Source organism: Peromyscus californicus, unplaced genomic scaffold (assembly GCF_007827085.1).
Source record: "Peromyscus californicus insignis strain IS unplaced genomic scaffold, ASM782708v3 Scaffold_4__1_contigs__length_199733344, whole genome shotgun sequence".
Taxonomy (NCBI): Eukaryota; Metazoa; Chordata; class Mammalia; order Rodentia; family Cricetidae; genus Peromyscus; species Peromyscus californicus.
The window spans coordinates 162,497,749-162,521,627 of record NW_026294562.1 but is presented as its reverse complement, the minus strand read 5'-3'; the positions used below and the strand labels follow the sequence as shown (position 1 = coordinate 162,521,627).

General features: G+C 51.6%; 1 protein-coding gene and 1 pseudogene across 4 annotated transcripts; one reads left to right on the top strand and one right to left on the bottom strand.

The window, feature by feature from the left end:
• Nucleotides 1–1,229: 1,229 nt before the first annotated feature.
• LOC128125759 (delta(3,5)-Delta(2,4)-dienoyl-CoA isomerase, mitochondrial) lies at nucleotides 1,230–22,672 on the top strand. Of its 4 annotated transcripts, none has more exons than XM_052763435.1 (19): nucleotides 1,230–1,329; nucleotides 1,735–1,818; nucleotides 2,150–2,354; nucleotides 2,447–2,535; nucleotides 8,036–8,157; nucleotides 8,238–8,286; nucleotides 8,470–8,534; nucleotides 9,639–9,709; nucleotides 9,791–9,862; nucleotides 10,106–10,256; nucleotides 14,962–15,050; nucleotides 16,672–16,876; nucleotides 18,764–18,904; nucleotides 21,380–21,406; nucleotides 21,534–21,572; nucleotides 21,696–21,725; nucleotides 21,976–22,064; nucleotides 22,223–22,385; nucleotides 22,461–22,672. In XM_052763435.1, the coding sequence occupies exons 1-19, from the start codon at nucleotides 1,245–1,247 to the stop codon at nucleotides 22,605–22,607; spliced, it is 1,923 nt and encodes a 640-aa protein (XP_052619395.1). In that variant the 5' UTR covers nucleotides 1,230–1,244; the 3' UTR covers nucleotides 22,608–22,672. The 4 variants fall into 4 exon arrangements, with proteins under 4 accessions (XP_052619395.1, XP_052619397.1, XP_052619396.1 ...); XM_052763436.1 differs by lacking the exon at nucleotides 1,230–1,329 and adding an exon at nucleotides 14,670–14,741 and having other exon boundaries at nucleotides 1,718–1,818; XM_052763434.1 differs by lacking the exons at nucleotides 1,230–1,329; nucleotides 21,380–21,406 and adding an exon at nucleotides 14,670–14,741.
• LOC128125760 (40S ribosomal protein S25-like) lies at nucleotides 5,553–8,029 on the bottom strand (annotated as a pseudogene).
• Nucleotides 22,673–23,879: the final 1,207 nt, after the last annotated feature.

The following is a 23,879-nucleotide window of genomic DNA, read 5'->3' as shown; positions in this document are numbered from 1 at the left end:
AGTAGAGAGAGAAAGTAGTAGACTGAACATGACCAGTAGACTGAAGCCAGCAATGGGTTGGGGGTGGGGCAAAGAGGTCACATGGCCAAAATGGCAGGGTTATATAGGAATGAGAAGCTAGGAGAAGAGAAACCCAAGACTTCAGGGTAGGGGATGCTGAGGAGTCACAGGTACAGACTTAACCAGTGTGTGCTTTGGTATGCTAATAGGCACCACAGTTAGCCATTTGTCCCAGGGTTTCTGGACCTAAAGTTCTGATCTTTTTGATAAAGACAACAATCTCTTTGTGCTGTTTCTTGGCTGAAATTAGGGTGTCCTTTCTTTTCTCTCCCATGTTGGTATCTGCATAGGACTTTCAGTTTCCTATTGAATAGAAAGTAAAACATTACTCACTCCTGATAGCTGCTACATCTTTCTCTTGAAAAAAGCCTGCCTATCTCATTTAAGTCTGGGTAGCACACATTCATGAAGAAGGAAATGTCCCACTGGCCCAGAGACATCTGTTCACCCTCTTGGTAAACATCCCCCTAGGGAGCACACTTACACAGTAGTTTATGCTCTTGGGTAATGCTTTCTCAGTACTTTTTGGGGTGTGTGTGTGTGTGTGTTTTAATAGTATAGCAGGCAGGGTGTGGTGGCTCACACCTTTAAACCCAGCACATGGGAGGCAGAGGCAGGCAGATCTAGTGAGTTCAACACCAGCCTACAAAGTGAGTTCTAGGACAAGACAGCCAAGGCTACACAGAAACCCTGTCTTAAAAAAAAAAAGAAAAAAACAAAACAAAACAAAAAAACCTCAAAAAACAAAACAAAACAAAAATAAACCAGAAAAAAAAAAGGACATTTATTTTGCTTTGAGACAGGGTCTATCTATGTAGTTCTAGCTGTCCTGGAACTTGCTATGTAGACTAGGCTGGCCTTGAACTCACAGAGATCCACCTGCTTCTGCCCCTTGAGTGCTAGGATTAAAGACGTGAGCCACCACACTGAGCTTTTTTGGGTTCTTTTTAGAGTCTAATTGCTGGTATGTTGGTGCATACCACCCTTTTTCAGGAGGCAGAAGGAGGATCCTTGCAAGTTCCAGGCCAGCCCCAGGTTTATATAGACCCTATATAAAAAAAGGAGAGGCTAGGGATTGTCCAGTGGTAGAGTGCTTGCCTATGCTGCCTGCCACAGTCCCCTTGCACCACAAAACAAAGGAAAGTGGGCTTTAGAGTCATTTACTCCGGCCTAAGCACTTGTAAATGTCCAGAAACCATGAACCAGTGACTTCCTTGGTCCAGGAGCCAGCTTCCCAAGTCCCGCGCGAAGTTGTACCACTTTCTGGCGGTAAGGGAATTAAAACTGACTAATTCTAGCCTGTCTGTATCCTAGCAACTTTTTTGTTACCATATTCAGGCAAGGACTGTATATTTCTAGACTGCTTTCATTATGTCTTTGACTATCTCAGTTGTCTGCAATTTTCTTGTTATAACACAGCGCTGTGCTGAACTTTACACAGAATTTTTCAGCAGCCAAATACTTTCTCAGGCCAGCTTCCCACTGGGCCAAAGGTCTTACTTTTATGTAACGTCCTCAGCACATAGACAGGACGGAGTGCTGTTTACGGTTGCCCTTACTAAAGATGGCGAAGTAGGTGGGCCTCACTACTAAAGGGCGACGGCTGCGGTAGCTTCGATGCCCTTGACCAACATGGCGGACATTTGTGCCCGCCCCCTTTGTTTTCTCCCATAGAGCATCGCGCAGCGCCAGTGTCGGAGGAGAGGGCTGCAGGGATGATGACTGTTTCCAGCAAACTGCGCTTTCTGCTGATGCAGCGTGAGTTACCCCTTAATCTGTGGGGACCTGTTGCTGTGTAGTCTTGTTATAGAGGCAGGAGCCCCTGTGTAGTGTAATGAAATGATAACTTTTAGGCCTGTCTTCCGATCTGAATTCTCTGTCCTCAAGCTTGGGTCATTCCCACAAACAAGGGTCTTAACTAAAGTAGTCTCAGACCGAAGCCACTCCTAAGCACACCCTAATCTTAAAAGCTATGTCTGGTGAGGCCAGGGTCGCTGAGGAACTTGTGTTGGGTCACTTAGGTGTGTGCTGTTAACGTGCCCCCCCCCCCCATTCTGGCATCTCAAAGGCCCCTCCGATCTCTCCCCAGAGCTGAGAGGTACTACCCAGCTGTACGGCAACGTCAGCCTTCGCTCTCTGAGCTCTTCTGCACAAGAGGCCCTCAAAAGAGCCCCTGAGGTATCTTCAGACCACAATTATGAATCGATTCAAGTGACATCGGCCCAGAAGCATGTTCTCCACGTACAGCTAAGCCGGCCAGAGAAGAGGAATGCCATGAACAGGGCTTTCTGGAGGTCTGCAGATGCAGGCTGAGAGGAGGCAGGGGTGGGCAGGCGCAGGGGCTCCTCACTCCAGATACAGCCCCGCACTTCTTGCTCCTCTGCAGGGAGTTGGTGGAATGCTTCCAGAAGATATCAGAAGACTCCGACTGTCGGGCTGTTGTAATCTCTGGTGCAGGAAAGATGTTCACTTCAGGTACGACTCTCCCTGCTGGCCCTCCTGCCTCCTGGTGGTTAAGCCGCCATGCTGCCTTTTCCTTTGCTTTCTTTGCTGATTTTGTTTGTTCACCCTTGCTTTTTGCGTTTTTTATTTCCCTCCCCCTAAGTAGCTGGGGCTGGCCTAGAACTCTCTATTTAGACTAGGTTGGTCTAGAATTTGAAGTAATTCTCCTGTCTCAGCTTCCTAAATGTTGAATGCTGGGATTATAAACATGCATGACACCATACCTGAGCAGTGCTTTGAACGCCTCCTTTTCTTCTGCAATGCTTAATTAAAAAAAAAAAAAAATCAGCTGGTGGTGCACACCATTAGTATCAGCACTCTGTAGAGGCTGGTGGATCTCAGAGTTCGAGACCAGCCTGGTCTACAGAGAGAGTTTCAGGACAGCCAGAGCTACACAGAGAAACTCTGTCTAGGGAAAAAAAAATTACTTGTGTGTGTGACTTGTGACTAAACAAGTCAGATGACAGCTTTGGGGAGCTGATTCTCTCCTTCCCCAGGATGGAACTCAGCTGGTCACTGGTCAGGCTTGGTTGCAAGCACCTTTACTCACTGAGCCATCTTGCTGGCCCTGCTGTGGTTCTCAATTAGGGTTTTAATTGTTTAAAAAAGATTTATTATTATTATTATTATTTTGGTTTTTCGAGACAGGGTTTCTCTGTGTAGTTTTGGTTCCTTTCCTGGAGCTCGCTCTCTAGACCAGGCTGGCCTCAAACTCACAGAGATCCTCCTGCCTCTGCCTCCTGAGTGCTGGGATTAAAGGCGTGCGCCACCCCCGCCCGGCAGGATTTATTATTTTTAATTATGTATGTGCATCTGTGTGAGTGCAGGTGCCCACAGAAGCCAGTGACGTCAGAGTCTCCGCTTCTGGAGTTGCAGGTGGTTGTGACCAGTTTCATGTGGTTGCTGGGAATCAAACCCAGTCTGCTGCAGGAATAGCACAGATGGGCTCCTAACTGTTGAGCCATATAAACAGCCCTAGGTAGGTTTTTTAATTTGTTTTTGTTTGTTTGTTTTTTGGGGTTTTTAAGGCAGGGTTTCTCTGTGTAGTGAGACCTCATCACAAAGAACCAACTAGAAATTTGAGGACTGGAAAAAAAAATACCTGAAGTAAAAAAATCACTGGATGTGTTTCACAGCAGAACTAGCTGTCCTGGAACTTGCTCTGAAGACCAGGCCTGGCCTCGAACTCACAGATATCTGCCTGCCTCTGCCTCGAGAGTGCTGGGATTAAAGGTGTGCGGCACCACCACCAGGCTAGACCAGGTATTATTATTATTTTTTTTAAATCTACATTTCTAGTCAGGATACTTTTTTTTTTAAGATTTTATTTTTTTATTATGTATACAGCATATATGACAGCAGGCTAGAAGAGGGTGCCAGATCTCATTACGGATGGTTGTGAGCCACCATGTGGTTGCTGGGAATTGAACTCAGGACCTCTGGAAGAGCAGTCAGTGCTCTTAACCGCTGAGCCATCTCTCCAGCCCCAGCTATTTTTTTAAAGTCTATTTTAAAACATTCACATGTGAATGTACTCAGGGGCTGGCATAAAACCCAGAATTCCCTCCCCACAAATTCAAATATAGAAATTAGTACAACAGAACGTGACAGGATCCTTAAGTTGGATTCCCATAGTGGACCTGTGACCTTGAACAAGGCCCTGGACCTCTCCAAGCCTGTATCGGTGTCAGCCAAGTGTGTCATCATAGTCACAGGCTTTTGCAATAACTGAGCACCTGATGTAGAAGTCACTCCACTGACCTTTCTCCTCTTTGGATCCTTCTCCATTTGTTACCATGGCTTTTTCTGGCATCTCTGTTCTGCTGTGAAACACACCCAGTGATTTTTTAACTTCAGGGTTTTTTTTTCCAGTCCTTAAATTTCTAGTTGGTTCTTTGTGATGAGGTCTCACTGTATGGGCCAGGCTGACCTTGAATTTCTGATCCTCCTGCCTTAACCTTCTTCCTGCCTACCTCTTGTTTATTATTTTTTGGGGGGTTGTTTATATTTTTGCATGTGTGTGTACATGTATGAAGGCACTAGCACGAGGTTGAAGTCCAGTGTCTTTCTTGATTGCTCTCAACCTTATACATTGCGGCATGTGTCTCCCTGAGTCTGGAGTTTGACAGCCAAGCTAGTCTGACTAGCCAGCTTGCTCCAGGGCTCCCCTTACTCTTGAGCCCAAGCTGAGATTACAGGTTGAATTGTGATCCTACTTAGTCTTATTAAATAAAAACCCAGAGTCAGATATTAGAGTGAAAGCTGAAAGATCAGAGAAGCCGAGCAGCCACCAGTAACTTCTTACCTCTGCAAATCCTGAAGCTGAATGGGGAGCTCTCCTGTCTCTATGAATCCTCAGACTGAATGGGCACTGGTTCCTGTCTCCACCCACCTTATATTCCTGTCTCCACCTCCCAGGTGCTGGGATCAAAAGCTTGAGCCTCTCAGGTGCTGGGATCAAAGGCATGCACTACCACCTCCAGGCTCTGTTTCTCCTTTAGACTGGTTCAATCTCGTGTAGCCCAGGGTGGCCTTGAACTCTTGATCTTCCTGTTTCCTCCTCCCAAGTGCAGGGAATAAAGGTTTGTGTCAACACGGCCTGGCCTCTGTGGTCAACTAGTGGCTAGCTCCGCTCTCTGATCTTCAGGCAAGCTTTAATTGTCAGAACACAAACAAAATATTAAACAATAGGGGCTGGAGAGATGGTTCAGTGGTTAGAGCACTGGCTGCTCTTCCAGAGGTCCTGAGTTCAATTCCCAGCAACCACATGATGGCTCACAACCATCCGTAATGAGATCTGGCGCCCTCTTCTGGCCTGCAGGGGCACATGCAGGCAGAACACTGCATATAATAAATAAATAAAGTCTTTAAAAAAAATGTTATACAATAACAGGTGGCTGCTGTGCCCACCTGGTTTTCACAGGGGTTCTTTTGTAGCTAGCACTTTACCCAAGGAGCTATCACTCCTGCCCGGCCCTTTTTTTTTTTTTTTTAATTTATTTATTTATTATGTATACAATGTTCTGTCTGCACATATCCCTGGAGGCCAGAAGAGGACACCAGATCTCATTATAGATGGTTGTGAGCCACCATGTGGGTGCTGGGAATTGAACTCAGGACCTCTGGAAGAGCAGCCAGTGCTCTTAACCTCTGAACCATCTCTCCAGCCCCTCGGCCCTTTTTTTTAGACAGGGTTTCATTAGTAGCTCAAACGACCTTAAACACGAGACTGCCCCAGCTTCACCCCCATGGAGTACTGGGATTACAGGCTTGTGTAGTCATGTCTGAATTGACAGTGCACTTGTCTGTCTCCACATGAGACCAAGGATTATGGTGTTATCTGAATCATCCCGTAACTGAACGTCTACTGCGTACCTAGCCCTGCCCCACGCGCCTGGATACACTGCTGAAAAAGATAAAAACAAATGAACTGACAGCATGGGGCGGACGGTCCAGAGGTGAAGAGCACCGGCTGCTCCTGCAGGGTACTGGGGTTGGAATCCCAGTGGTGGTGGCTCAGAACCTTCCTTAACCAGTTCCAGGGGATCCGATACCCCCTAGTCTGGCCTCCATTGGCATCAGGCATGTGCCTGGTGTACAGACATACATGCAGGCAAAACACCCATACACATAAAATAAAATAGCTGGGGGTGCTGGGCGGTGGTGGCGCACACCTTTAATCCCAGCACTCGGGAGGCAGAGGCAGGCGGATCTCTGTGAGTTCGAGGCCAGCCTGGGCTACAGAGAGAGATCCAGGACAGCCAGAGCTGTTACACAAGAAACCCTGTCTCGAGCTCCCCTCCCCCCAAAAAGAAGTTACAGATGGTTGTGAGCTACTCCATCAATGCTGGGAACTGGACCTCTCAAAGCCCACCCCCAAAAGAGCAACAAGTGCTCTTTTTTCTTTGTTATTTAATAAAGTTTTTTTTTTGTTTGTTTTGTTTTTGTTTTTTGAGACAGGGTTTCTCTGTGTAGCTTTGCGCCTTTCCTGGAACTCACTTGGTAGCCCAGGCTGGCCTCGAACTCACAGAGATCCGCCTGCCTCTGCCTCCCGAGTGCTGGGATTAAAGGCGTGCGCCACCACCGCCCGGCCTGTTATTTAATAAAGTTTTATTTTCCAAATGTACAGCTGTTTGAACCTGCTCCTGCATCTTCGCCAGCAGCCGGGCATCTCCACCCTTTGTGTTTTGGGTGGAGATGACTTGGGCTCTGTGCTTTGAAACCAGCTTGCTCAGTCTTTCACCGAGTAGCTCCTGGAGGGCTGCCCTGGCCAAGGAACGGCCGCTCTTCCGTCTCTTGGAGAGCACAGACTTTGCCGTATGGAGCTTCCTCAGACAGGACTAGATTGTTGAGCCTGTCTTGAACGCTGCCTCCGGACCACTTCCTTTTGGCCTTGCCACCAGACTTGTTTACTCCGTCTTTGTCTTCTTTTGGCTGACTTTCTGGCATCTTTCTTCTCTTTGTCATCCTTGGGTGGCATGATGAAGCTCGGAGAGTGGCAATGACCGTGGCGGCCTTGCTGTGATGTCTGCAACAAGCGTTCTTAACCACTGAGGAATCTCTGACGCTCTCAGTGGTTTATTTAGTTTATTTATTTTGAGACTGTTTTGCACTCTGTAGCCCAGGCTGTCCTGGAACTCAGGATGTAGACCAGACTGGCCTCAAACTTAAAGTAATCCTTCTGCCTCTGCTTCCCAAGTGTTGGGCTCCAGGCATGCAGTTGAAGGATTTTGTCTTTATTTGGACCGCCCCCCCACCCCACTCACACACAGGGTTTCTCTGTGTAGTTTTGGAGCCTGTTCTGGATCTCACTCTGTAGACCAGGCTGGCCTCGAACTCACAGGAGATCCGCCTGGCTCTGCCTCCCGAGTGCTGGGATTAAAGACGTGCACCACCACTGCCTGGCTTTTGGATTGGTTTTTAAAATATTGAGGATGAACCCAAGACTTCTGCGTTCTAGGCAGGTGCTCCACCACTGAGCCACACCCCCAGGTCTTCACTTGTGAGTTCTTAGCCAATACTTTAGCACAGAGCCATGGCCTCCACCTCACTGGCGAGTAATAGGCAAGTGCTCTTCCCAGACGACGACAAACCAGCTCGGACTTCTTTATTCTGCATGGGTTGGAAGACGGGGCTCACAGGCTCCCCCTAGCTGTGTAGGAATAGTTTACCGTTCATGGAGAATGTCTTTCTTGGGAACACCAATATTCCCAGCATTGGGGAAGCTGAAGCCCGAGACTCTAAATTGAGGTCAGCCTGGGCTGCATAGAGAAACCGTGTCTTAAGCAAAACAAAACAACAAATAGATATTTGGTCACCTACAGGAAATCCCTGATACCCCCGACCTTTGTGAGCTTCTTTCTCTGTTGTGGAGATGTTTGTGTCTGGACCCACAGCTCCGGGGTTCTGAGCCCTGACGGGGTAGTAAGCGGGGCTGTGAAAGCTAAGGAACCCCCTCATGCCTTCTCACCAGGGATTGACATCATAGACATGGCAAGCCTCCTGCAGCCCCCAGGAGATGATGTGGCGCGCATGGCCTGGTACCTCCGTGACCTCATCAGCAAATACCAGAAGACCTTCACTGTCATTGAGAAGGTGACTCAGGGCTGGGTGGCATCCCTTCTGCCTACCCTGCCTCCGCCAGATTTGGCCCCAACCCTCCTTTTCCATTTTAGTGCCCCAAGCCAGTGATTGCTGCCATTCACGGAGGCTGCGTTGGTGCAGGTGAGTCTGTAGCCGCTGGCCACCACCAGGTGACACTACTAACCCTCTGCACTCCCCCACCCCCACCCAGTGGCCTCAGCCCAGCTGTTGCTAATTAGACCTGGTCCCCAGCTGTGTTCCCGTGTTTGGGGAGGAGGAATTGGTTCCTGTCATTATTCACTGTCCGGGGCCTTCCCCTTCCAGGTGTGGACCTCATCTCTGCCTGTGACATTCGCTACTGTGCCCAGGATGCTTTCTTCCAGGTCAAGGTGAGGCACTTCCTGAGCTCTTCCCTTCTGGAACCCTTGTGGTGCTAGGCAGCCACAGAATGCCGCACCCACCCCCCCCACCCCCCACCCACCTCCACCCCCGGCAGGGACAGTGCAGGCCAAGGCAGCTGGTCCTGAGGGGTTCCTGGAAGAAGGTGTAAGAACCAAACCTTATGAGGCGGGGCATGGAGAGGCAGCCTGGGCTGTAGAGTGAGTGGAGGGCTGCCATGCTTTCTTTTCCTGTTGCTGCGATAAAACGTTTGGAAAAGCAACTTACAGAGAAGGAGTTTATCTTAGGCCACAGTTCCAGGTACAGTCCACCATGGCGGGGAAGTCAGGCACTGAGAGCTTGATGCAGCTATCACATTACCAGTTCAGAAGAGAGCAGTGCATGCTGGTGCCCAGCCCCCCAGGCCAGGCTCCTGGCCGGCCACAATGAACTGCATCAGTTAATGCAGTCAATTAACGTACCCCCCTCCTGCTGGGGGGTGGCACACGCCTTTAATCCCAGCACTCGAAAGCAGAGGCAGCAGTTCGAGGCCAGCCTGGTCTACAGAGGGAGTTCTGGGACAGCCAGGGCTACACAGAGAAACCCTGTCTCGAAAAAACAAAACAACAACAACAACAAAAGATAGTAGGCAGAGCTGATCTCTAGGTTCTGTCAGGTTGACAGTAAACACAAGCCGTCACACAGACCAACCTGAGCTACCCAGGGAGACCTTGTCAGAACGGTGGTGAGGTTGGGGGTGCTGTGGGTGTATGTAGCTCAGTGGTAGCGGGCACGAGTTGGCACTGCCCAGCACTGAAAGGGGACGCAGGCTCAGCTGTAGAGGATGCATCCTGGGCACTTCCGTCAGTGAGCTAGTGGTCTATGCACAGGGACAGCTGGGAATGCCGCCCTCTGTGCTGGAGAGGGGAGGAGGCGGGCTAGAGCCCAGGGTTCTGGAAAGGGCCTTGTGAGCAAGCTGGGGGGCCAGGTAGCAAGGGCATCTGGAGAGCGTCTGAGCTGGAGGGTGCTGAGCCTCTGCAGGCAGTGGACGGTGGTGCACTGAGCTTGTGGGGAAACAGTAGCAGACACAGAGCAAACACTGATAACTCTTTTAGGAGGTGGATATCGGTCTGGCTGCCGATGTGGGAACCCTGCAGCGACTGCCCAAGGTCATCGGGAACCAGAGGTGAGGGGGTGACAGTGACCCGGAGAGGAGGGGTCAGAGCCAGGATGACAGTGGCTCCTGAACTCCCTCCCCCTTATGCAGCCTGGTCAATGAGCTGACCTTCACCGCCCGGAAGATGATGGCTGACGAGGCCCTGGACAGTGGACTGGTCAGGTAGGACCCTGACTGGCTGGTGGCAGGGAGGGGCATAGGGCCATCCAGGCCAGGGTGGGGTTCCATGGTCTCCTGTATCCTCACCACAGAGTCCAAATGGCCTTTCTCAGAGCGGCTGTTTCTTCTCTGAGCATTACCCTGTGGTTGAGCCCATTGTTTGGGGTTTCCCATTTTCTCTGAGGCCACCTGGCCATCCACAGGGGAGAGGGAGAAGGTCCCTCTTACCTGCTCCTTCCCTCGCAGCCGCGTGTTCCCAGATAAGGACGTCATGTTGAATGCAGCCTTTGCCCTGGCGGCTGAGATTTCCAGCAAGAGCCCCGTGGCTGTGCAGGGGTCAAAAATCAACCTAATCTACTCCCGAGACCATTCTGTGGACGAGAGCCTTGACTACATGGTAAGGCCCGCCTACACCAATCATGGCCCTCCCAGGCCCAGAGCCATCAGCTAGGGAATCTGCACAGGCATGCCCCTCCTCTGATTGGTGCCCTGTCGGTCACCCCGATCCAGGCCACCTGGAACATGAGCATGCTGCAGACCCAGGACATCATCAAGTCGGTCCAGGCAGCCATGGAGAAGAAGGACACAAAAAGTGTCACCTTCTCCAAGCTCTGAGCGCCTTCCTGATCCTGAGAGAGGAAGGCTCCATGGAGAGTCGGGATGGTTCCCTCAGTGCCTTCCCCCACGTGGTCTGCCAGTGTAGAACTTTATGACTTAGTTTTTCAGCCCCAGGGGCTTATCTTCACTGGGAACAATAAAATTTAAACCCAGCTCGGTGTCTTACTGCAGTGGGTGGGAGCTCAGATGCCTGGCTCCAGGAGGGCAATTGGGAAGCTTGGGAGGCGAATCTGACTGGGCCAAGAGGAAGTGTGCAGGGAACTGAGGCCCCAGAAGGGTGAGAGGCCACACCTGTTCCCTGTGCCTGTCCCCAGTCAGGCGTGGCACAGCACAGTAGGCCTGGCGTTGTTGGGCGTTGTTGGGCTGAGCTCGTGGTTGCCAATCCTGACCCTCATGTCTTTTTCTCCTTTTTCTTCCTGTGCAAGAGCAGCAAATGCTCTTAACCCCTGAGCCGTCTCCAGCCCCTTTTACAAAAGTGTTGATTTGGGGCCTGGAGAGATGGCTTAGGGGTTAAGAGCACTGACTGCTCTTCCAGAGGACCCAGGTTCAATTCCCAGCACCCACATGGTGGCTCACAACCATCTGTATTGAGATCAGATTCCTTCTTCTGGTGTGCAAGGAGACAGAGCACGTGTGTGTGTGTGTGTGTGTGTGTGTGTGTGTGTGTATAAATACATGAATAAACACCTTTTTTTAAATGTTGCTTTTGTTATTTACTTGTGTGTGTTTGTAAGGAAGTTGACTCTCTGTTTCTACCACATGAGTCCATGAATTGAACATGGTGGCCTTTACCTGCTGAGCCAACCTGGCAGGCTTTTTATTTTATTTTATTTTTAGACACAATGTCATGTGGACAAGTCTGGCCGGGAACTCACTGTGTAGTTGAGAATGACCTTGTACTCCGATTTACAGGTGTGCATTAGCACATCTGCCCAATTGCATTTTTGTTTTTTAACTTTGGGTTTTCTTATCCATGAATAATCTTGGCCTTCTGGATTTACGTTTGGAATGAGTGTAAGGCTAAACATTTACTCTGTGTCTTCTGTGTGCCGAGTCATGTTACAGGCATTTATTAACTTGGTGAGCCCCTCCCCCACCTTCCTTCTCCTTGTGTGGCTGGGGCTGGAACCCAGGGCCCCACACATACCAGACAAGGGTCCCACCTCTGAGCTCTAGCTCCAGCCCTCTCTTTACTTTTTATTTCTATTTTAATTTTACTTTGGGTTTTGTCCGAATGTCTGCATGTGTGCCTCAACCTTTGGTGGTATTCCTCAGGACCCCTCAGCCTTGTGTTTTGTTTATGTGTTTGTTTGTTTTCCCCAAGACAGGGTTTCTCTGTGTAGCCCTGACTGTCCTGGAACTCACTTTGTAGACCAGGCTGGTCTCGAACTCACAGATCTACCTGCCTCTGCCTCCTGATGCTGGGATTAAAGGCGTGTACTACCACTGCCAGGCTTGGTTTTTTGCTTTTTTATTTTATTTTATGTTTTGCCTGTATATATGTGCAGCACATGCATGTATCACCCACAGGTGCCAGAAAAGGGTGTTGGGTCCCTGGGACTGAAGTTGTGGATGGTTGTAAGTCGTCACATGGGTGCGGGGACTCGTGAATCCAGGTTATGTGATCTTCACTGCTGAGCCCCCTCTCCAGCCCTGACTTTGCTTGGCTTTTGAAAAGTCTTTTTAATTTATTTATGTATGAATGTTTCGCCTGCATGCGTGTCTGCAACAAAACACGATGCCCAAAAGGAAACCGAAGAGGAAAGCGCTTATTCCACTCACAGTTCCATATAACAGTTCATCATCAGAGGAAGTCAGGACAGGAACTCAGGCAGGGCAGGAACCTGGAGGCAGGAGCTGATGCAGAGGCCATGGAGGGGTGCTGCTTACTGACTTCTTCCCCATGGTTTGTTCAACCTGCTTTCTTATAGAACCCAGGACCACCAGCCCAGGGATGGCACCACCCACAATGGGCTGGTCTCCTTCATCAATCAGTAATTAAGAAAATGCCCTACACACTTGTCTGCCTACAATTCTGTCTTACTGAGGAATTTTTTCTGAGTTCAATTGAGTTTCCCGCCTCCCAGACAACACATTTGTGTCAAGTCGGCATAAAATTAGCCAGGCCACCATATGTAGATCACTGGTGCCGTCAGAGGCCAGAAGAGGGCGTGCTGAACTGAAGTGACCGGCTGGTGGCTGTGAGCCACCCGATGTGCGTGCTGGGAACCAAACCCAGGTCCTGGGCAAGAGCAAGCTCTCTTAGCTGATGAGCCGTCTCTCCAGCCCCTTTACCTAGCTGCCGATTATGCTAGGCTGGCTAGGCCGTGAGCCCCGGGGATCTAGGACCGGTTTCTGCCTCTTCCAGTGCGGGGAGTCCATTTTGTGTGCTGGCCCCTGGGCTGCACTCAAGCCTTCCGAGCTGTGTGGGAAGAACGCTGCTGACTGAGCCACCTCCCCAGTGTCCTCCTTTTTCATTTGAAGACAGGATCTCATGGATCCCAAGCTGGCCTCGAACTCCTGATCCCTTTGCCTTTACCTCCCAAGCACTGAGATTACAGGCGTGTGCCACCATACTTAACATTTCTTCTTCTTTTGAGACAGGCAGGGTTTGGATTTTTGTTCCTCAAGCTTCAGCCTCCTGAGCAGCTGGGGTTGATTACAGGCCTATGCAACTGGGCCAGTGTTTCCTCACCCCCACCCCACCACTGTCGGATGTCCTTGAACTCATAGCAATCCTCCTGCCTCAACCTCCTTAGTGTTCAGATTACAGACATGAGCATCCTGTCTGTCTCCTGCTGTGAATATTCTTTTTCTTCCTTCCTTCCTTCCTTCCTTCCTTCCTTCCTTCCTTCCTTCCTCCCTCCCTCCCTCCCTCCCTCCCTCCCTCCCTCCCTCCCTCTCTCTCTCTCTCTTTCTCTCTTTTTTTTTTAAAGAGTTATTTATTTACTATGTATATAGCATATGTGACTGCAGGCCAGAAAGAGGGCACCAGATCTCATTACAGATGGTTGTGAGCCACCATGTGGTTGCTGGGAATTGAACTCAGGACCTCTGGAAGAGCAGTCAGTGCTCTTAACCTCTGAGCCATCTCTCCAGCCGTCTCTTTCTCTTTTTGACACAAGGTCTCTCTACATAGCCTTGGTCATCCCAGAACTGACTATACAGACCAGGTCTCCAACTCACAGGGATCCACCTGCCTCTGCCTCCTGAGTACTGGGATTAAAGGTGTGCACCACCATGACCAGTTTTGTGTTTTTTTGTTTTTTTTTTTTGTTTTTTTTTTTTAGGTAGAGTCTTGCTCTGTAGACCAGGCTGCCTGCCCCTGAGCGTGCAAGTAATTCTCCTGCCTCTGCTTCCTGAGTGCCAGGATTACAGACACCACACTTGGCTTTGTTGCTGGGTTTTCGTTTGTTTGGGATGGGATCTCCTGTAGCCTCTCCTGGCATTGATTTCTCTGTGTAGTGAAGGATGATCTTGATCCCTCTGGAACACCCTGCTCGTGGGTGCTTGGATGCTGGCACGTATCACCACACTCTGTTTATGTAGGGCTGGATATGAACCCCAGGGTTTCCTGCAGGCCAGGCTGAGCTAACCTGAGACTTGCAGCCAATCTCCTGCCTCCGCCTTCTACATGCTAGGGTTATAGCCTGGGTCCCCAGTCCGACCACTGTCTGCTGTTCATTCCAAGGATTCATAGGTGGATACTATCATTTCCTCCACTTTACAAATGGGCAGAGTGGGGTGCTGGCTCCGGAATGGGCAAGGGTGGAACTGGATCCCAGAACCTGTGGCCCCAGCTGTGTGTGCTCTAAGCCCCTGTCTTATAGTGTGCAGGGTCAGGAGGTACACGGCACTCCTCATCATTCTGGCTTGCTTCTACTGGCCACCTGTCCAGGTACTGCTGTGGCCCAGCCCCTGCCCTGCCCACTTGGTCTCACCCTCCCTCTGCCAACAGTCCGCAAGGCAGGGCTTTATGGTTCTGATAAAGCCGTGTAAGGTCGAAGTCCAGGAACACTTCCTCCTTGTGGGGACCTCGGAGGGGCAGCATCCCCGCCAGGACGGGAGGCTAGGGTGTGCCCTAGAGATCCCCACCAGAGAGACTTCATGAACTCTCCCCTGCTAGCCACTCCCTCTAGTATAAGGGCCACCTGCAGCCGGCCACCGTCCCACACTCCCTCACTTCTGTCAGGACAAGCTATCTGCTCAGACCCTCAAGATGGCCTTTGTCCCAGCACCAGGCTACCAGCCCACCTACAACCCGGTGAGATGCCCACCTGAGCCCACACCTCCTCTTCCCCAAACCCCATTTTCCTTCTCCCCCTTTGCCATGCTGGGCAAGCATTCTTCTATTGAGCCACATCTCCAGCCCCTCACCCCTAGTTTCATCCCCTTGCTTAAGGGACTGGGGGTCTTCGGGGTGACGGGGAAGGGCTGTGACAGGCAGGCGGCCTCTGAGGCTCTTTAACTGGCTCCTTCTTCAGACTCTGCCCTACAAGAGGCCCATTCCAGGTGGCCTCAATGTTGGAATGTCCGTTTACGTCCAAGGAGTAGCCAAAGAGAACATGAAACGGTGAGACGCCCCCCCACCCCACCCCTGCTCGCCCCAGGGAGGGGCTTTCTCCCTTTCCTAACTCTGGCGCCAGGCACAGTTGGGAGCATGCTGGGACTCTGGTGTTCGCGGGGTCCCTCTGGCTGCTTATGGGGTACAAATGGCCTATGGGGACCGAAACGAACAGGGAGACCCCAATCTAGGAGGTGGAGAAAAGGAAGTGATGGAGGTCCCGTAGAGTAAAGGACTGAGTGAGTCCTGTCACGATTGGCCAAGAGGTGAGGAAGGGGTCGCCAGGAGAGGTAGCCCCATGGCTGGGATAATACCCTGACAGATTTGAGAGAGTGAATTCAGATCACAAGCTCAGAGCCTAAGGTCACCCCCCTGGGGGTGGGGACACTCAGCCACTGTGTAACATAGAGCGAGTACTGGACATCTCTGTACTTCAGCTTCCCATCTGTAAAATGGGCGGATTGTCAGGTTTCAATGTGCAAGAGAGCAGTTCCACTGAGGCTTGGCTCTTTCCAGGCTTCAGTGTGGGAATTATTGATTAAGTTCCCCATGTTGTTTCCTTATCATTTCAATGTGCATGTGTGTGCAGAGTGTGCGTACGGTGTGTGTGCATGCGTGAATGCATGTGTGTGCAGTGTACGTACGTGTGTGTGCATGCGTGAATGCATGTGTGTGCAGAGTGTACGTACGTGTGTGTGCATGCGTGAATTATGCACACACACGTACATGTGTTAACCTGAGGTATCTTTCTCAGGCACCATCCACCTTGTGTGTGTGTGTGTGTGTGTGTGTGTGTGTGTGTGTGTGTGTGTGTATGCACATACGTGTGTTCATATGGAGGCCAGAGGTCAACTTTAGGTGTCACTTCAGTCACACTTGGTTTGTTTTTTGTTTGTTTTGCTTTGCTTGTTTCTGAGACAGGGTCTCACTGTGTAGCCCTGGCTAGCCTGGAACTTGCTCTGTAGCCCAGGCTGGCCTCAAACTCACTGAGATTTGCCTGACTCTGGGATTAAAGGCATGTGCCAACACACCTGGTTTATCTACCTTGTTTTTTGGGACAGAGTCTCTCACGGGGGCCCCAGAGCTTGTTGGTTAGGCTCGCTGGCCAGTGAGCATGCGCCCCGCGGGTTTGTCGTGCTAACACAACAAGCACCAGCTGAGGTGTTCCTCCAGCCCCCCCCCCCCCCCAGTTCTTGCGTCTTTATTTGGTGTTCCCTCCTTATTAAAGAGCCACGTGTGCTGAGAACAGAGTCTGGATGGGAACAAAGATCCTTGTCCTCAGGTGGTGCATGCCTGTGATCCCAGAATTCCTGAGGCTGAGGCAGGAAGATGACAAGTTAGAGGCCAGCCTGGGCTACAGAGTGAGCCCTGACCTACATCATCCCCCACACCAGCCCCCAAAAGAAAAAAATGATAAAGGGAAGACGGAAGTCTGATCACTGAGGAGACTCTGGGGAGAGGAAGAGAAGTAGGGAGGGGGGTGGCCACAAGACCCGGCCCTACGGAACTCAGGCTCCCTGCCTGCCTGTGAGCTGGGTCAGGGTGGCTCCAGGACACGGAGGTCAGAGCTTCTACAGAAGACCTCACGCGCTGGCAGCAGACGCTGACGCAGCCCTTCGTATGCCACCAGGTTCCGAGTGGACTTCACGGTGGGGCAGGATGAGGGGGCAGACATCGCCTTCCACTTCAATCCCCGCTTTGACGGCTGGGACAAGGTGGTCTTCAACACGAAGCAGAACGGACAATGGGGCAAAGAGGAGAAGAAGATGAGCATGCCTTTCTCGAAGGGCAGCCACTTCGAGCTGGTGTTCATGGTCATGTCTGACTACTACAAGGTCTGAGTCCCCTCCCTGCAGCCCCCTCCCTGCAGCCCTCCCTCCCTTCAGCTCCCTCCCTGCAGTCCTCCCTCCATGCAGCCCTCTCCATGCAGGCCTCCCTCCATGCATCCCCCCTTCCTGCAGCCTTCCCTCCATGCAGCCCTCCCTCCCTGCAGCCCCCTCCCTGCAGCCCTCCCTCCATGCAGCCCCCTCCCTGCAGCCCTCCCTCCATGCAGCCCCCTCCCTGCAGTCCTCCCTCCATGCAGCCCCTTCCCTGCAGCCCTCCCTCCATGCAGCCCTCCCTCCATGCAGCCCCCCCTCCATGCAGCCCTCCCTCCATGCAGCCCTCCCTCCATGCAGCCCCCTCCCTGCAGCCCTCCCTCCATGCAGCCCTCCCTCCATGCAGCCCTCCCTCCATGCAGCCCCTTCCCTGCAGCCCTCCCTCCATGCAGCCCTCCCTCCATGCAGCCCCCCCTCCATGCAGCCCTCCCTCCATGCAGCCCCCCCTCCATGCAGCCCTCCCTCCATGCAGCCCTCCCTCCCTGCAGCCCTCCCTCCATGCAGCCCCCTCCCTGCAGCCCCCCCTCCATGCAGCCCTCCCTCCATGCAGCCCTCCCTCCATGCAGCCCCCTCCCTGCAGCCCTCCCTCCATGCAGCCCTCCCTCCCTGCAGCCCTCCCTCCATGCAGCCCCCTCCCTGCAGCCCTCCCTCCATGCAGCCCCCTCCCTGCAGCCCTCCCTCCATGCAGCCCCCCCTCCATGCAGCCCCCCCTCCCTGCAGCCCTCCCTCCATGCAGCTCCCTCCCTGCAGCCCTCCCTCCATGCAGTCCCCCTCCCTGCAGCCCTCCCTCCATGCAACTCCCCCTCCTTGAATCCCTCCCTCCATGCAGCCCTCCCTCCCTGCAGCCCTCCCTCCCTGCAGCCCTCCCTCCATGCAGCCCCCCTCCCTGCAGCCCTCCCTCCTTGCAGCCCTCCCCCCTCCCTGCAGCCTTCCTCATCCCTGCGGCCCTCTTTCACCCTTGGTCTCCCAGCCGTCTACCCCGCTGATGGACTCTAGAGCCTGGTGCACACTGTGAGTGCGAAGTGCTTTCTCTATAACTAAGCCACGCTCCCAATCCCAACCTTCCTTTTACTTTTACCATTTTTTTTTTGTTGTTGTTTGGTTGTTTCATTTGTTTGTTTGTTTGTTTGTTTGTTTGTTTGTTTTTTGAGCTGGCTATCCTGGAACTTGCTATATAGAACAGGCCAGGCTTGAACTCACAGATTTCTGCCTGCTTCTGCACCTGAGTGCTGGGATTAAAGGCGTGTACCACCACCGCCAGTTTTAATTTAAGATTTCATGCCTTTAATTCCAGCACTCAGGAGGTAGAGGCAGGTGATCTTTGTGAGTTTGAGGCCAGTCTGGGCTACAGAGTGAGTTTCAGGACAGTGGGGACTTTACACAGAGAAACCCTGTCTCTTGGGGATGGGGGAGAAGATCCCTTGAGGCTGGGGAAGTGATTTCAGTCATTAAAGTGGTGCCTATGCAAGTTTGAGGACCTGAGTCCCATCCCTACCTAATAATGAGCTGGGAGCGGTGGGCCATGCTCATAATCCCAGCTCCAGGGAGGCAGAGACAGGAGGATCCTTGGGGCTTGATGGCCAGCCAGCCTAGCCTACTGGACAACTGCCAGGTTCAGTGAGAGACCCTGTGTCAAAAAAACAAGGCAGATGGATGGCTCTGAGGTACAACACTCACAGTTGACCTCTGGCGTCCACATAAACGTGCACACACGTGCACCTGCACATACCCGAACACTCATGCACACACATGCACACTAAATAAATAAATACACACCCATTTCTACCTTCTCACAATCCCTTGTGTCAGGGTGCTGATGTGTGTCACCTTCTCTCTGGCCTCCAGGTCGTGGTAAATGGAAATCCCTTCTATGAATATAGGCACCGGCTGCCGCTACAGATGGTCAACCATCTGCATGTGGATGGAGACTTGGAACTTCAGTCAATCAACTTCCTTGGAGGCCAATCTGCCCCAGCCCCGTATCCGGTACGGAAGGTCTCTTCATTTGCTTCCTGGACCTCTTCTCACATTCGTCACTGTCTGTGTTCCCACCTCTAGTCCCTCGGACGGGTGGGTCTGGGGACCCTGCGGTGATCAAGATAGACACATGACCAGACAGGCATGGCTCCCATGGTCAAGACCGTGAGAGGGGATGTGGGTAGAGAGAGGGTCAGGATCCAATAAGGAGCCTCAGGCAAAGGGTCGGTCTTGGGGGCGGGGTTATAGCAAGGAGTTCTGAGCTGCTAAAGGAAGAATCGGACTTAATCAAGAAGGGCTTCCAGGAGGAAGAAGAGGTGTGTAAACTGGGTCAGAAAGTGAGACAAGAAAAGACTAGTAGATAAAGAGTTTAGGACTAGCAAACAGATTCAGGACAGGTTGCCTGACACATTAGTCACTCAGGAAACACAAAACCACAGTGTGTTGTCACTGCATACTCATCAGGGTGGTAATGGAACAAAGCATGGTACAGCACCATGTGTCCTGTTTACAGGCCTGTGGATCAGCGAGCACAGCTACCATATGGCTGTTCAGAGAGTAATTTGGTGCAATCACCTTGGAAATTGGCCAACAGAGCTAGATCTGAAGGCCAAGCAAACATGAGTTCCAGTGTCCTAGAAGCTCCACACCCAAGTACACAGCCTCCTAGGAGCCTCCAACACACACCCACTGTGATAAAGTAGCATGCCACTGCCAAAAGTCTCAAGTTGAAGCTTGTTTAATGGTAGAGCACCTGCCTAGAATTCCCCAGTGAGGGACTGGGGGTGTGGCTCAGTGGTAGAGCACCTGCCTTTTTTTTTTCTTTTCTTTTTTTTTTTTTTTTAACCCCGGAGCTGAGGACCGAACCCAGGGCCTTGCTCTTGCTAGGCAAGCGCTCTACCACTGAGCTAAATCCCCAAACCCGAGCCCCTGCCTAAAACCACCCAGTGAGGGGCTGGGGGTGTGGCTTAGTGGCAGAGCCCCTGCCTAGAACCCCCCAGTGAGGAGCTAGGGCCCTGGCTCAGCTAGAGTAAGCTAGCTTAGGGTGTGGGATGAGTTCCTGAGTTCCTTTCTCAATACCAACCAAGCAACAAAAGCCTAAGAGTCAAAGCTGTCAGCCTGGGGGCTAGAGGGACGGTAATGAAGAGCACTTACAGCCTCGAATGGTGGTGCACACCCTTAATCCTAGTACTCGGGAGGCAGAGGCAGGGGGATCTCTGTGAGTACAAGGCCAGCCTAGTCTATATAGTGAGACTCTGTCTTAAAAAAACCAGGAAGACCTGGGTTCAGTTCCCAGCACTCAAAGTGGTAGCTCACAAGCGTCTGTAACTGCAGTCCAGGGAATCTGAAGCCTCCTCTGACCTCCACAGGCTCTGCACACACATGGTACACAGACATGTACTTAGGCATATACACTTACATTTAATAAATATTTTGAAAATAAAATAAAATCAATCAACCTGTTCTTCAACAAGTCAGTGAATCAAAATGATGAGTTCGTCACCCAAAGGAGAGAAGGAACAAGTTACAGCCACACAATCATGGGGTGGGGGATGCTGATGTCAAATATGGAGTCTGCCCTTCATGGTGACTCCTGCCTGTAATCCCAGCATCAGGAGGCTGAGGCAGGATGTTCACTGCAAGTTGGAGACCAGCCTGAGCCACATATCAAGACCCTGATGTCTGTATTTGTATGTGTGTGGTGGTGGTGGTGGTGGTGGGAAGACAGATTGATTGATTGATTTGAAGGGCTTTCAGAACAGGAGTTAATTAAAAAGATGAGAAAACAATAAAAATAAGGATGATGAGCAGGGTGGTGGTGGCACACACCCTTAATCCCAGCACTCAGGAGGCAGAGGCAGGGGATTTCTGAGTTCAAGACCAGCCTGGTCTACAGAGTGAGTTTCAGGACAACCAGGGCTACCCAGAGAAACAAAAAGAGGCTGATGAGGCTGTGGAGGTGTTCTGGAGAGAGCCAGTCACCTGCCCAGCATGGCGGCTCCAGGAGAGACTGAGCCGCAGAGACTGGAAGAGATGTGAACAAGCGCGGGAGAGCCTGGTGGAGACAGGAACTTGGGCCGACTCCCACTCTGGCTTGCTCTAGGGTTGGGTGTGTGAAGCAGGCCAGTGATGGCTGGAGATAGGATGACAGGGCTTTGGTCCTCACCGGCCTGGAAAGAAGTACCCACGGCCCCATTTGCCTCTGGAATTCCGCTTTCTAGATTATCCTAGGCTAGGGAACTACAAGGGTTGAATGGGGGGCCTGGGACCGAAGGGGCTAATACAAGGTTGTGGAAGGCGGAACAAAGAACAGAATTTACCAGGTGTTGCCCTAAAGCCGCCGAGGCTCTGGTGGTCCCCAAATACAGCATAGTCTATCCACGTACCCGCCCCAAGGGGCTGCCCCAAGGTATACTCCTCAACACTTTCCTGTCTAGAATTAAGGGTCCCAACCATGACCCCCTTCCCTCTCTGTGCCCACAGGGACATATGGCTAGTTCACCTCACCCTGTAAGTACCTGCTGAGGGGTGGGCAGGCTCTCCCAGAGGTGGAGAATTAATGGCAGAGGAGACTGGGGGCAGTCAAAGGACTCCACATTTCCTCACAACTCTTGCCTTCTGTCTGTCCACTCTGTAGGGTCCTGGGTACTACCCTCCACAGATGAACAGCCTGCCTGTAAGTGGGAGGGGCATAGTGGGCATGTGGAGGGGTGGGGGTAACTTGGGGTGGGGAGAGGGATGGATACATGTTGGATATTTGTCAAATATTGCACAGTGACATCCCTTTCTTCATTTACAGGTCATGGCAGGACCCCCAACCTTCAATCCGGTATGGTGTTCCAGGGACTAGGGGCTGAAGAGAAGCAGGGAATGTGGGGAGTCCAGAAAGGGTGGACTACATGTGGGCTGAGGTTTTTGGGGTGGGAGGTGAGGAGTAGATGCAGTTGGTGGCCAGGGTTCAGGAGGAGACGTGGTTGGGGACAATTGACGGGCAAAATGCTGCTTCTCTGTGAAAATGTGGTCTTGTACCTGGCTTCTCTAGTCAGAGACTGGATGGGACCTGTGTTCTTTTTCTACAGCCTGTGCCATACGTGGGGACTCTACATGGGGGGCTTATAGCCCGAAGAACCATCATAGTCAAGGGCTATATACTTCCCACAGCCAAGAAGTAAGCACCCAGACTGGCATGGGAATTTCCCCCTCCTCCCTCAGACCCAGAAGTCAAGACCCCAGCCCTCCTCCCTCAGACCCAGAAGTCAAGACCCCAGCCCTCCTCCCTTGACGACTCCGAGGCTGGACCCCACTTGACACGTCATTTGTCCTCAGCTTTATCATCAACTTCAAGGTGGGGTCGTCAGGGGACATAGCTCTCCACATCAACCCTCGCATGGGTGAGGGCGTGGTTCGCAACAGCTTTATGAACGGCTCCTGGGGCTCTGAGGAGAGGAAGATCGGCTACAACCCATTTGGCCCTGGGCAGTTCTTTGATGTGAGTCTGGGGGTCCCTGCCCCGCCTGCCACAGACCCGGGTCCTGCTGGGCCTTACCTCTCCCCTCCCCGACAGCTGTCAATCCGCTGCGGCACGGATCGGTTCAAAGTGTTCGCCAACGGCCAGCACCTTTTTGACTACTCGCATCGGTTCCAAGCGTTCCAGAGGATAGACATGCTGGAGATCAAAGGTGACATCACCTTGTCCTATGTCCAGATCTGAGCTCCTCCTGGGGAAGACGAGAGACCCCCTAGTTCTGTCTAAGCCCTAATAAAATGTCTAAGGGGTCTCTGTGTGAGCGAGCATTCATTCACCTCCCCATGGCTCCGGTGGCTTCCATCCTGCCCTGTTTTTCCAGACACCTACCCATCTTCCCTCCCCCTACAACACACAGAGGTATGCTCCAAGCCCTGACAATATGTGTATCAATCCATTCACTCCTCACACCAAATTCCAAGATTGGGAACTACCGCTATCCATTCGTCATAACAGATGAGGAACAGGCAGTGTGTGTGTGTGAGGCGGTGGCGGGCGGGAATGGGGGGTGGGGGATTAACAAAAAGCTGAGTGTGGTGGTACATGCTTCTAATCCCCACTTGGGAAGTGAAGGTAGGAAGTTCAGAAGTTCATGATCATCCTTAGTTATATAGTATGTCAGAGGCTAGCCTGGGCTACATGACTCTGTCACAGAAATGAAGGGAGGGAAGGAAAATGGGCAAATTGCCAAGCTAGGTATACTAACGCATTGCTGTAGCTCCATCACTTGGAAGACAGAAGCGGGGTGGGGGTTCAAGGCTAGCGTGTGCTACATAGTGTAGGACTATATAACGAGACCCTGTTGTTGGTAATACAAGTTAGGATAGAAAGTGAATTAGGTACAACACTTTGGATTCGCCAAAATATAATAAATAATGGAGTATTTTCTCTGAATTTGTCAACTGTTAATGGACTGGACGTTATTAATGTAATTCTTGAGTGTATATATTGTATATAGTTATTGTACTTATTGTATATAGTTTTTCTTATATTAGTTATAAACTTCTTTTATTATTTTAGACAAAAAAGGGGAAATGTGGTGATATATTGTTTGTCATCTAAAAAATAAAACTTGCCTGAAGATCAGAGGACAGAGCAGGCCACAGAGTTAGCCACAGAGTTAGCCACAGAGTTAGCCACAGAGCTAGCCACAGAGTTAGCCACAGAGTTAGCCACAGAGTTAGCCACAGAGTCAGCCACAGAGTCAGCCACAGAGTTAGCCACAGAGTTAGCCACAGAGTTAGCCACAGAGCTAGCCACAGAGTTAGCCACAGAGTGAGCCACAGAGTTAGCCACAGAGTGAGCCACAGAGTTAGCCACAGAGTCAGCCACAGAGTCAGCCACAGAGTCAGCCACAGAGTCAGCCACAGAGTCAGCCACAGAGTTAGCCACAGAGCTAGCCACAGAGTTAGCCACAGAGTCAGCCACAGAGTCAGCCACAGAGTCAGCCACAGAGTT

What these genes read in the sequence shown, in the direction of transcription:
- LOC128125759 (XM_052763435.1), top strand. Translation starts at nt 1,245, where the DNA reads ATGTCCAGAAACCATGAACCAGTGACTTCCTTGGTCCAGGAGCCAGCT. An exon ending in ACGAGAGCCTTGACTACATG is followed by an intron (nt 10,257 to 14,961) that starts GTAAGGCCCGCC and finishes CTCCTTCTTCAG; the next exon opens with ACTCTGCCCTACAAGAGGCC. An exon ending in ATACTTCCCACAGCCAAGAA is followed by an intron (nt 22,065 to 22,222) that starts GTAAGCACCCAG and finishes ATTTGTCCTCAG; the next exon opens with CTTTATCATCAACTTCAAGG.